Raw genomic sequence first — 14,211 nt, 5'->3', positions numbered from 1 at the left:
ACAAACAATGTTTGCGTTGCTTCTTAAGGATAGCTATCTTAATATCTTTCTCCTAAGGGCAATTATTTCTCATCGGGACTGTATGACCAAAGAAGAACTGCAGGCACTCCACAGTTTGGACTGTAAGTGGCTAGAATCTCATTTTTGTCCCAGAATGAAAGATCCACTGGCGAGTGTTCCCTGTTGTCTGGCTTTAGGTGGTTCCACATGACATGCAGGCTCTGAGTAGCAGATCGCTTTTCCTGACCAACTGTTTCCTCATTGCAAAATTATGAACAGATCTTGAGTTTGCAGGTTACTTAAGTGTATGTTAACTTTAAGCATTTACATGGCTATTTTGAAGTTGAGTTACTCATTTGTTGAAATATAAGAAATGACTTGAATCAGAACCTAGAGCAACAGCATTAGTAGGCAAAGAGTTTTGTGTAATTTTGACCTTGTTTGTGTGAAACACTGACATAGTAGTTTGCATATGAAGGAAGGTCATGCAGCATTAGTAGAGAATACCTGTAGTGAAAGTATTACAGCTCGTGTGAGTGCAAATCTGGGGCAAGATTCCTTAATTCTGGCCAAATAGGTATATGATTTTGTGGTAGCTGTTCTGAAACTGGAATCTTGCAATGAACCTATAGAAAGTTTTCTAAGTTCAAATTTCATTGACAATGTGACATTGGTTACCTTATAATCCTTATCCAGTTCATTTGATATAATCTCCACGTTCTCAGCTTCCATTATGCAATAAGTAAGGCTGAGTATTTGCAATAAATAAGTAATTTATCATACCATGGAAATCATTATAGTAACAATTAAAGCAGTAGAGCTTTGACATAAAACAGTGGGATTCCTTATTTAAAGAGCCATAAGGAAGTAACATGTTTATTAGCTGAATGTTTCTGCTTCAGTCATGAGTAGTGAATTAGGTAACTATATTCATGTATTGTCCTTATTTTTCAGTCTTAGCTAATTGAGTTCAACATGGCCAAGTCAGTCCTCATAAAATTGCCAAGTATGTAGGTAGCATGATAAGATAGCACTGGATGATGGAACTTTTTGTATCCATAAAGCTAAATATCCATGTTCTGAATGTTAGTGGGGTTTGGCACATTTTGGGCCAGGAAACAGCAGAGTTCATAGGGTCCCGTTCAGAACTATGGTTCTGAACTGTGGTTTGAAATAGAAAATTACCGGGTTCTTTAAGAACATGGGAGATACGGATAATGTTGTATTAACATTTGTCTACTACTACTGTGCATATTTCTCCTGTTGTAATGGAATAATTTATTTTATAGTTTTTAAATACTGATTCTAACTTACAGTATGAATTTACTTTCCCTCTGATTGCCTCTTACTGTTACGTTCAGTTTTCATACTGCTGAAATACCATGCTTACTGTAGACAAAGGTTATTTGGTCCTATTTAATCAGAAAGTACTAACTTTTACAAACTTTGCTTGTATCCTGGGACCTTTAAAGAACAATTTCAAGATGTTGTTATTCTGTTGATTTTGTATCTCATTTTCTCTTCAGTTGTGTACCAGATGAAGGTATGATTCACAACAACGTTGTTCATTTTTGATAATGTGACTTTCAGTAACTTTAATATTTGGAAAAAACATTTTGTTGTTCTTTCTGTTTTACTGTGGGAGTGTGTGTAGGAGGGGTTTCTTTTAAGAGAGTTGTGGCTTACACTATTGCAATAATAACTTTTATACCAAACAACTAAATTTTTATTTCTTCAGTGTCAAACTGGAAAATTTTTAAACATGGGAGATTCCCTTTCCTGAAATAGCAAACGTTTATTTGTAGTTTCTATTAAATCCATTGGGTGTGGCATCAAGTAATTGGTTTCTATTGTGCAAATTCGTGAAAGTATTTACATTACTTCAGAACAAGATGCATGGGCAGATACAGAATATTTTCTAAAAATGCGCAGATTATTTGTAACAGATAATGGATTAACACACTTTGTTGGTAAAGCTTTCTTTTCAAAGAAAATGTCCTCTGTAATGTCTCGTTTTAGTGATGTTATCTGCCCTCCAATCAAGTCAGTTTACAGTTCTAGGGATCTTTTCTGTTTTTCGTTAATAGTGAAAATTGCTATTCACACAGATGATGTGTTTTGCTTCCAGACCTACTTAGGTGTGTTCAATTCCTCTCTCGCCTCCATAGCAACCTATATATTTTTCATTTACTGGCACAGTAATTGATAGGAATGAAGCTATAAAATGGGAGAAAATGTCAGCCTGTCTGCTTAACATAGTGTGATAACTTTTTTTCTGCATTTGCTGTCTAGTAAATACTGACTCCACTTTAGGGTTTTTCAGTATCTAACATTTTCTATGGTTTTGATCCTTATAATATGAGGGATTGTTTTTACTTCATGTTCACTGCTTCTATTGGAAACCTAAGTCTGGTAGGTTCTACCAGAGTAGGAGACAAAACTTAAGAGCCGGACCAAGCCTATGGGTCTTTCGCCTGGGAGAAGCAGCATGAATGGTTCACTGCCTTGTGATCCAAAGGCAGAACTAGAAATTCTCATTCACTCTTTCTGTGCATATTTCACACCTACTCTCATGCACATTCGAAAATGTTAACCCAAAGTGGAAAATATTTCTTTATTGGCTTAGGGGAAAGTGATTTAATGGTGACTTTTTTTAAAGTCAGCTGTTAGTCACATACTGTTGGGATCACTGTAAGTCAAGAGATCTACCACTCCTACAAAACTGTTGTGATCCTTTTCTTACAAATAAGAAAACCCTCTTTTTTTTTTTTTTTTTTTTTTTAATGAAGAGGTCTGATTATGTAACAAACTGATATTGTGTGAAATGTCCCTTCAGAACCACCTTCAAACCTTTGGGCTGTTACCAAATGAAGTCCAGAACCTGACAAAGTAGACGGGTTTATCAGTCTCTGGGAAAGTAGAAAGCAGTTTCTTTCTTCTGACCACAGTAGGTACTAGGAGAGCCTTCCTCATGTTGTTCTGTGTGTTTTGAACTTTGAAGCTGATGCCCTTGGAACTGTGACACTCTTCTGAGCCTATTCATTCACTCTCCGAGACACCTTCTGGCCCAAACTTCTCATTTTCCAATGAATTATTTTATCTCTTACTAGAGAAAGTGTTGTATGAAAATAAATGTTTTTATGGGCCCTCCTTCATATATGAAGTTCTGGCTATGAAATATCATCTGAATACTTTGACAAAGATTAATTAGTGGTTTTAATATCATACTTAGTAATGCATAACATTCTATTCTTAATTTTTTCATCCCGATTTATTTAATTTACCAAAATTCGCGCCATCTATTCAGCTAACTGCTTGTGTGTGTTTAAAACCTAGGCATTAGAACATAAGCAACTTGCATAGAAGTATTGTTTCCATGGAGCTGAGATTTCGGCTCATTTTATCTTTTTAATATAATAGCCTTTATTTTAAATAGGTATTTTCCTATAGCTTGATATGCAAACAAGACATGGGTTTTTTTGTTTAATGTTGTGGATGAAAACAGTGAAATAATGGGACGATATTTAACCTGGAAATTACTTTCTAGTTTGTAATTGCATTTTGTTCATCTAAACTAAGAATCATTTATTAAACCAGTTGTTGTATTATGCTATGTTGTCACACACAACCGTTAGCATTTGCATAAAACAGATTATGTAGACTTGCAGTATATTCTTTGTCACAGTGCGTTATTTATTAGAGGAAGCATCTGCTCTTTTTCATGGCCTGAGTGCTGTATGCATGGGAAAGTATGTAACATGACTACAACAATCTAACTTCATTTGAAATTCTGAATATCAGCCAGATAGAATTATGAAAACTCTGCATAAAATATAGTGATATTGTTCTGCTGCTGAGGTTTACACTGCATTCATTATGCCCACAATTTACCCATATTTTCAGACATTTATAGTTTAGGCTACGTTAATGAGTTTTGTATTGTAAAGCTTTGTAGGAACCTTCGGCTTTCGGGGACTGACATCTGTAGAGTTTTCATATGAAATTTTAGATTCTAAACAAGATATGTGAAAATATGCATTTGAAAAGGAGAGGATAAATCTACATTTGTAGACTTATGCTATGTAAGATATGCTATGTATTTGTGCTATGTAAGTAATGATCACTTTTCCTCAAACACAAAGTTTGAAAAAGCAGATCTAAATTTTTGGAAGGGTTTCTGAAAAATTACGCATAATCTTTACATTTCTAACAATATAAAGATACAGGACAACAAATTAGCATGTTTTTTAAAATGAAAATTTTTCTCACCTCTGTGGAAGGCTTACTGAAACTTATTCACAAAGGCTGTTTCAGGTGCTGGAGGGAAAGAATTATTTCAGATAACTCTGGACATGTATTTTTCCTGCAACAGCAAACTCACTGTTTCAGGTGCTTGGTGAGAAAGTAAAAGAAAGTACCCTTTTAAAATCTATATTATAAATATTTTGTGCAGACCAGAGTAGATCCTCCAGTGTCATTACCCTTGAATGAGATTATTGGGGATTTTCCAGATTCTGTAATATATCATGAAGTGAACCTTATTATCTGTTCTATGACAAATTACATATTCAAGTGTTTCTAGCTGTCATAACAGTGAACATTTATCATAGTTTGACTCATGAAAAATTATTCTAATTACACAATACTATAAAAATTACTTTGGTTAAATTATTAGTAATAGATAAAAGTGTTTTTACTAGCCATAAAATTATAGTAATATTCCTGATTTCTTTCAATGAGAGGCGGTCAAAATAAATATTTCACCACCTAATTGTTTTTTGGGGTTATGATGACATAGGAAATACTTTCAATTGTTTTTGCTCAGTACATTATTGTGACAAAGTCACACAACACCCTTCAGGTTTGGGCATTCTCCCCACCACTTTGCTGCATGTCAAAAAAACTGTCTTAATTCCCTTCAGTGACTGGTCAGGACTTCTTTCTTGCTTGAATTCTTGATTCCTCTCAGCAGCCTTTGGTTACTTATCATGAATATTTCAGTGTGAAGTGTCCCAATCCAACGATGTTATATATCAGTCTGTTTACAAACATCAGGAAGTATGTTTGATGCAAACACATTGAGACTAGATAGAAGGAAGAAAATTTTTTTATGATGAGAGTGGTGAAACACTGGCACAGGTTGCCGAGAGGTGGTCGATGCCCCATCCCGGGAAACATTCAAGATCGGGTTGGACGGGGCTCTGAGCAACCTGGTCTAGTGGAAGGTGTCCCTGCTCGTTGCAGGGGGGTTGGAACTAGGTAACCTTTAAATCTCCCTTCCAACCCAAACTACTCTAGAATTCTATGACATAAATGGCATAAATGCAATAGTCATTGCTCACTCTCATGGTAACCATTAGCTTTGGGTTGACAGAGCATTTAGGATCAATAACTCTCCAAAGTTTTATCGATAGAAGTATCATAGTAGTCTCCTGAAGAACAACTAGGCAGAATTTATCCCACTGTGATGAAAGAAGAGCCACTTGGATTCTTCATGCTGGCCTTCTGGAATGCAGCAAGTCAGGGGAAAAGATACAATACTCTGGTGGGCCTCAAAGGCTATGTCAGAATTTAATAGTAATCATTCATTGTCTATATAAATGAAAAAGAAATTTTCTGAAGAAGGCAGATAAATTGCATTCTTCCTTTCTACATTTATGAGAATATTTCTCCTTTAAAGTTTATTATTCAGAAGAAAGGAAACCCTGGATATCTTTCACTTCTTGTTCTTATATGTTTGCAGATAATCAATAATTATAGCCATAAATTTTTCTTTGAAGTCTGAATTATCTGAAAATATAATTTAAGACCATTGAAACTGCCCCCTAATCATTCTCTTCCTAAACCAGTGTCCTTAATTTATGTTTTCAAGTATAAATATGCATAGGGGCATTCTTGCTCACCATACTTTCTAAAAAAGTGCCTTAGGGCTAAAATAGCTATCTCTTCTAATCTTTGTGATTCTTATTAGGTGTCTTACATAAATTGTGAGGACAGTGTTTAATGACAAGGAAGTAATATATCAAAAGAGAGACTTAAGCAAATCCAGACCTAGTAAGTTTTCAAATAACAGGATACAGTGTGGCCTTCAACTGTGAGTAGCCTAGACTCCAGGAGGTTCATAAATTTAGAATTTATAAGTTATAGATAAGTTAGTAATTGCCTGGTGAGACACAACATACCTACCTGAATTATCACGGTGATGAATGAAATGTAACAGTACATCTTTAAAGAACAGTTTTTCTGCTGTTGCTCCTCTGGCAGTTATGTCTGACTCCGATGTGTTGTCCCATGTTCCAGGGAAGTAATAAAACTTCAACTGACCTGATTTCTGTAGGAAAGGAGATGGATGATAGGAAAAACTTTCAGTTAAATACAGATTCTCTCTTGTCAGAATGTCAGTTCAGATTAGATGCCTACTGAGCCTCTATAATTTTATTCTTAGGTCATACAAACACAAATTTGTATATACTGCTTATGTCTCAGTCCTTGAGCATACATCATTCAGATTGATTCTTAAAAGGAATGCAAGAGTATCTAGAAGGCAGAAGCAAGAGTAGTGAGAAGCTTGGCAGAAACGTAGAAGAAGAGGCCTAACTCAACATCATGCAGTTTTTGAAAATTTACTCACATTATGGAATATTGTTTCACGCTTGTATATAACCATTTGCAATTACCATATAGATACTTGTAGAAGCAAATTCATTCCCACTGATCAACAATCACATCCTCCCCGCCCCCCTTTATATTTTCTAGCCCTGTTTAGGTTTCGGATTATATACGATAGGTATTATACCACCGAGCATATGCTCAGAAGAGACCCAGCTGGCTGGAGGCCTCTGAGTTAAGGTCCTTCTTTCTACAAGGCAAAAATCTAATTTGTATTTTATTGGTACAGGCAACTGTTCTTTAATGCTTTCCCAGTGACTCACCTGCTCTCGGTCTTCTCTTTTTCTGTCACTTCTATTGTGTATGTATTTTTATCTTTTCCACAAACATACTTATTTTAATGTACCGACAGCCCAGCACATTACTTTTATGAAGTTGTAATTTCAAATAAGAACTAATTCTGACTTAATAGTGGTGGCCAGTTATGTGTGTCATCTTCAACTTTTTGGAATAGTTTACAGAAATTCAAGATTGAATCATCTCTAATTTAAAAAAAAAATTAAACTTGGATTATTTTGATTTTGGGACTAAAGATTATTCAGCTATAGTAGAAGAGTATTTCTAGAAGGTTTTATTATGCAGATGAAAATATCTAGGACATGTAGGATTACTGTAGAGTTACTGCTCTTTGCAGTGGGTGAGGTGAGACAACAGAACTGATATTATTGAGAAGAATCCTGAAGAGCTTTTAATCTTAAGAAAAAAAACAAATTGCATTGCTTGATGCCTGCTATTAACATAATTTTGTCATCTGTGAACATCTAACTTAAATTAGTTTAGAGCTTAAAAATTTCTAGAATATGCTCAGTACCTGCAAAATAGAGAACACATTGCAGCAACCAGAAGACTTCACATTGCTTGAGAAGTTTGGGGTTTTTTGCTACCTGTGCAGTTTTTAATTGAGGCTTATCGTCTTAATCAGTTGATAGAATTCCAGACTTTTTAAAGTATTAGCAATTCTTTTTTGACTCTAGCTTATTTAAGTTCTGCTTGGCATACTATTATCATATTTGCTTTATTAGGGAGAGATTTGGGAAGAATTTACTTGTCAGTAATTTACATTCCAACCATTTTCTCAGTAACCCCATCATTTTTATTCATTCTTCTCTGACATTTATATTCTTGCAATATTAATTACAGAATGTTGAATAACATTTAGCAGATCAAATTGGAAGTTAAGAGCAATTAGGAAAGGAGTAGAGTACAAAGGAGGGAAGATCACTATGTCAGTATGAATACTTGGTGAGCCCTCACCTTGAATGCCATGTGAAAATCTGATCCTTGTCACATCACTGAGGACTGAGAGGGTGAGGGGTGACAGGGATGGTCAAAAGCCTGAAACAGCTGGGTGAGTAGATCAGAATTTCGCATTCCCTAAAGGAGAGGACAAGGGAAGTGTGACAGAGGTCTGTGAAATCACAAGGAAAGGATAAGTAAAGAACAACCATTCGTTGCCTTCTGAAGTACAAGAATTGGGGATTTCAAGCTTGGTGAGATAGCTAAATACAAATGGGGTGCATGCAAGCTGTAAAGTGACATGTGCTGTAAAGGCAACTTGAGAAGGTAATTTTAGAAAGTTTGATTGGTGGACATGCAAAACAAAGTCAGCACCTTTTAATTCTGAAGTGTGGGACCCTCAGAGGGTTGTAGGAGAAGTCCTGCTACGTGCTTGTCCTGGTCTTGTGCTGGTTTCACTGTTCTCTAAGCCAGCACTGTTGGCTGCCTTTGTAGACAGAATTTTGGGTGGCATAGACATAAAGTAGGATCTGATGTGTGTTCTTATGTTTCATATATCAATTTTTATTTTTTTTTAATGTAGCTGAATTCAGGAGCTGAGCAGGGTTTCACTTTGGTGTTTGGTGACAATCTTAAGGCTGTGGTATTTCTTCATGGGCTTCTCTAGGCAGATTTACTATTACTAGGGGTTTGGCATTCTGACTTATTCTTATAGAAAATCGCATCTACAAGGATTAAACTGAAGTCTGCTGTTTTAGTCATTGTTTTGGTAAATAAATTTTTACCTCTGACTTTTTACAGCAGACTTAATGGACAAGGTAGAAATTCCTTTTTTTCAAGGTAGGAAGGAATCCTCCTCTTGTTCTGCAGTTGCAGTTCAGCTGCTTTGATGCCTCCACATTACACAGCGCAGTCTAGGGAGAAATATTTTCTATATTTATTGTGATAAAAAGGCAGGAATGTAATACAGAGTTAACAGTGCTGTTATTTATAAACTACAAGGTTTTTAAAGTCTTCTCTGATTTAAACCTAAGGTTTCAACTCATGCACATTTATTCTAGTGATAAAACTGTGTATTTGTAAACTTCTTGATTTCAGTTGTACTCTTACTAATAGCCATGCTTTCTTTTTTTTTTTTTTTGAGGATGTGGGCTACAGAAATAATTTTCTATTGAATTCATTTATGGAATGAGATCATTTAAGTTTAAAAAGTTGTATTTGGAGCTGCAGTAAGCCCACTTACAAACTTTTCAAATTCCTTGTTACATCTTTGGAGTCTGCTAGCTGAAACTAGTTACTATTATTACATACCAGTAAGATTGCTAATGCAGAGAGCTTATACTCTGACTGACAGGAAAGGGTAAAAGAGGTAGAGACACAATCACATTACTCTTTTAGGCATGTTTTTTGAACACTGGCTCCCAATCTTGTATTGTTTGCTAGTACATACTCATTTTTTATTGCAAATTCTTGTTAGTATTCTGTTTATTTTGTATATTTTTTTCCCTGTTAACTGTTTCTAGTATTCATTTTCAAGTTCTTTATTCAGTGGTGGTTTAAAATTTGGTTCTACTGAAGTTATCAAGTAGAATTCTGAAGTGGAGCTCCTGTTGCTGCCATCTCAAGCCTATCCTTCGAGAGGCCTTGAGTTATTACCAGATTGTGAACTCATAAAAAGTCAGGTCACAAAACAATGAGCAGGAAAAACTGCAAAAAGTTCGGTAGTATAACGATCCACTAACAGTCTAAATCATTTACCTAAAAAAGGGACTGTTATTTACAGCCATAGTTTACCTTGGGTAATATGAGGAGTTCTTGTTGAAGAAATTGTTATTCCACACCCTGTTCTAGTCATCACATTCTGCAATCATTTTCTGAGTAGTGCTATGATAATATCTAACTGTCAGGGTGCTTTTTGGCCTTTTGCGTTTTATTACATCATATTTGATTTGTGTGGTGCTTGACTTTCCATATGTCCAATGTAAGAAAGATGTGGAAATATGTCTTTGCCCATGCAATTGCTTTCTGCTGGGATTAAAAAACATAAATCACAAATCTAGAAACTCTGGTGAAACTGTATAGTATCATCTTATTCATGTTCTAAAGCAGAGACAGTCTGCTTGATTGGACAGTTTAATGTACCAGCAAAACTTCTGACTAATTCCCTTTTTCCCCTCCCTCAACATTTGCTAATGATGGGAATTCACTATATATATGTATCACTGTTAAAGGATCTTGTGCCATTATTGCTGTTCACTCAAATATAGAGCAGTAATTCATCTTCATTCTCAACCTGGGATTCTGCCACCAAAATGTAGATGGCCTATCTTTAGCTTTCTTATATAATATAAACATATTGTAAAACCATCCCCAGAGAGAAAGTAATTGCAGTGGTTAATGTAATTGTCACTTGCATGAAATATAATTAAAAAATTGAATAAGAGACATCCCCTGAATTAGAATCTAGCAAAGCAGGTGTGGCAAGACCATTTATGTGGGAGCTTTTGCTAAATACATAGTTTGATGAATAAAGACATATCTGTAACTAAACAAGAACTGTATTGCAGAAAATTTTAAAGAAACAAGTGCTCTCTTCTAGCATGCAAGTAATTCTTCCAGTCTGTTACAGTTTGGATTTCAGCAGAATGTGGTATTTAATTTGCTGAATTTTAAACCCTGCTAGCCAGAGTTATTGAACCTGGATCTTTTCCTGTGTCATCTGAGAAACATCTCTCTTACCTACTTAAATTTTTTGCATTTCAGGAATCTTATTCAAAGAAGAGAGGTTATGCATTGGAAGCAATACCCTCTGTACCTCTGGATGCAGTTCCTTCAGAAAATGACAGCAGTCTTTGTGATTCGATAGACATAGCAGTGACCAAAAAACCTTGCTCCCTAGAGATAGCAAGAGTTCCTTCCTCAAGACCAGGTAAATCCCCAAATAATCCTTTACATAGTCTTTGGTGTAAGTGTAATGTTACAGAAGGTATAGAATTATATGTAGAAGGTATAGGTTTATATTTTTAAGAATACGCTACTCTCTTTATTATCACAGCATAATTATAGTCTTCTATAGCTCCTATAAGAGCTTAATATCAGAATAAAGATTAACAGCAAGATGCTATAGAAGGGAAAACAAAGCAGAGGCTTAAATAACTTCCTAGATAAATATAAGATTGCAAAAAGCCAAATTAGAAATCCAATTTCTTTAAGCCCAGCCTTTTGCAGCAATCTATTTACTAACCTGTTTCTGTTTTTTTAATGAAATGCTTAGCAACAACATTTTACAACTAATTCAAAATTTAAAGTACTCTGTATTTTCATGTTACATAAAGGAAGATCTGCTCCAGTTTTGAAAATGAAACAGTGAATGAGAATTGATAGAAATATTAAATGACTATTTGGCAGACTGCTGTTTGTATTATACAGATTTGAACAGCAATGAGTTACGATAGTTAAAAAACAATAGAATTATGCTGAGTCAGATGAATTATATTATCTGTAAGGACTGTTTATGTTCTCCAAAATTATATGCTCTCTTCCATTACCCTTGTTTGAACTCTTCATTAGTCACCACCTGGTACAGGAACTTCAGAATATAATCATTTCACATTAAGTAATCGGACTGAGAGTCTGCTTTGACAAATGACAGTTCTCAGCAGCACAGACCTATCTGAAGTGGGCAATTGACTTTTCGACCTGTGCTATCTTGATTATGAATCATGATTTGGGAAATATACAAGAATGATGGATGATTGTTGACCAACATCATGTTACCTATCTAGTCTGTGTAAGGGGAAGCACCTTCTTGATTTCACAGCTGAACTAGTATTGGAAGAGTGCCAGAGCTATATCAGGCAGAGTATATAAGGGCCAGATATCCAGATACAGCTTTGGAATCTGCAAGGTGAGGTGGATTGGATCATAATTCCCACCTCTCCATAAAATTTGGGCTAAAGAAGACTTGAGGGAACCTGCATTATGAACTGTGATCTAAGAGGTGGCACAAAATAGGATAGCATCTTTATAGCATAGTTGCACAGAGTGGACCAGAATCTGACTGGAACATCAGCATGACTACTTGTGTAACTGAAGGTTTATTTTGTTGATGGCTTTTTGGCTCTGATAATCTAAAAAATTAGCAGACTGTGCAGGACAATATTACGGGTTGTCATTCAGTAAAGCAAGAAAATGCCAAATTATCCTTGTTTTTCAGATTTCTACTTGATTAATCACCATAAACATACTTATTGCATTGGGAAGATTGCCATACCCCTGCCCCATAAATTGGCCAACGGAGTTCATTATCTGCCTCCGTAGCAATAGGGCTCAACTACAAAGCTTTCCAGTGTAATTAGTATTAAAATACCAGGCTTTGGAAGTGTGCTGTCTACTGAACATAGGCATTTTTCTTAGGCATAGTAAGTCCATTAAGATCAGTATGAAAAACAGATCCTAAAAAGAACATTTTTAGGTCTTAATCTGGAAATATGCTTTGTGTACGGTTAAATATGGTGCGTATCAGAGGCCCAGAGAATAACCAAGGAAGCTGTAGGACATTCATGAGGGCACCCATCATCTTTATAATAACAAGGTCAATGAATTCACAACACGAATGTGCTATAATTCCTTCTGTCTTAGTTTTCCATATACCACTATGATCTTTTCCTCGGCATTTGATTGGGAAGAATGTTTGGCTCTATAAATAAGCAGATTCCAAAATGTGATTTTATTTTAAGCTATAAATGTAGTAGTTACCTAACTGGCCTCGCTTGTAAGCCATATCTGTAATCATGTTGGCTGTTATACTACAAATGGCCCAAATGAAATGAACCATGTCGCTCACAGTTATAAGGTACTTAACACTATGCATAATTGTATGTGCATGTCAGCCTGCCACTTCAGTTCATACAGATTTATTGCTTGAATGAGTTATGTATGATTACAGAGATCATTCATTTAAAACATATCTAATTTGCATGCCGTTTTTGCTGAATTTCCCTGTTTTTCTATCACCGAGACACGCTGACTTTGGGAATACTGTTTCAAATTGCTGTACTATGTCATGTATAGAGATCATTTCAGAGCATGAGGCAGCACTTTGAACATAAAATTGCATCTGTCAGTCTCCTTTCCCTAGGTGGTAGGACACTCTGATCAGCTCTCCCCACTGTCTGGGGCATTACTACCTCTTGGCAGTAGGAGTGAGACTGACTGCACACAGTGATTGAAAATTCCCCTTTCCTGTATTGAGAGGAAAGGTCATTCCGGCTGGCCTTTCAATCTGTAGAGCTGCATGTTCTAACTATTATCTGCCCTGCCAGTAAACTCCTAACAGGTTGGGAACAGTCACCTTGTCAGTCACCATTCTCTGATCTACTGGGGAAAAAAACAGACTGCTCTGTAGTTCTCCCAGAATAAGATTCAGGAAATTAAAAATAATATGAACTGGTAGGGAATAGCAGAGGATGAGAACTCCATGCACAAAATGGTGAAGGACTGTTAGATATAAGGGAGAAAAACTGAACAGAAAGGAAATAAAAGTAATCATAAAGTTCGTTACTTCCACTTCTGAAATCCTATGTCATGTGAGTGTTATGTTGTTTGCAAGAAATTAGGTTTATATGGGAAGAACAACAGTTACATTATTGGTTTATGCTGTCAGTTAAAATAATTGCCTCTAATTAGGACTAATCTAAGAGTAAAAAAGACTGCATGTGTGTCTGAGTTCAAGTTCATCTGTTCTTTGTTTCTGCAGTAGATTGATAGGACAAGGTTGGCAGAGTGTGTTAGCATCTCTGTCTCAGTATCTCTGCTTTTAAACTAACAGTTAAGACTTGATAGGAATATTCTGAAATACTGAGACAAATTTTTCTGCTAAGTAAAATATAAATTTGGATTTAAAATGTCATAAATCAATCTCATAAAATTAATTTCATAAATGAATTGATTTATGAATCAATCTTACTAATCTTTCTGTTGGGCTGTTCCAGAACAGTGTCCTCATTCCTTAAATGAGACACTTCTACTAGTCATTTTAATTTTCAGACTGCCCTTCCATTAAAAAAAGACATCACATGATATATTTAACCTTGAAAAATAACCATAAAATTTTATTAGTTCATAAGGCATGCATTAGTATTGCCCTTTTGATCTTAAGGATATAACTAAATTTTGTGAACTGTAGCAACAAATCATCTTGGAAAAGGTGTAAACTTTTAATAAATGGCTAAAGCTCAAGGCACTGGATAATTCTAATGCTAAAGTAGGCATTGTCAAGTATCTTCAAGAAGCTAGTGCGTGCCC

The 14,211-nt window shown here is 35.5% G+C and overlaps 1 protein-coding gene across 1 annotated transcript in view; it reads left to right on the top strand.

Moving 5' to 3' along the window:
* The window catches only part of ANKS1B (ankyrin repeat and sterile alpha motif domain containing 1B), a 425,224-nt gene that overhangs the window by 116,193 nt on the left and 294,820 nt on the right, over positions 1-14,211 (top strand). Inside the window, 1 exon segment of the mRNA XM_010561984.1 lies at positions 10,669-10,834. Within this exon segment, the coding sequence (XP_010560286.1) occupies positions 10,669-10,834 (166 nt within the window).

This window comes from Haliaeetus leucocephalus, unplaced genomic scaffold (genome assembly GCF_000737465.1).
Source record: "Haliaeetus leucocephalus isolate CR32 unplaced genomic scaffold, Haliaeetus_leucocephalus-4.0 Scaffold151, whole genome shotgun sequence".
Lineage (NCBI taxonomy): Eukaryota > Metazoa > Chordata > Aves > Accipitriformes > Accipitridae > Haliaeetus > Haliaeetus leucocephalus.
Note: the sequence above shows the minus strand (reverse complement) of the source record. Positions and strands in the feature narration are given on the sequence as shown.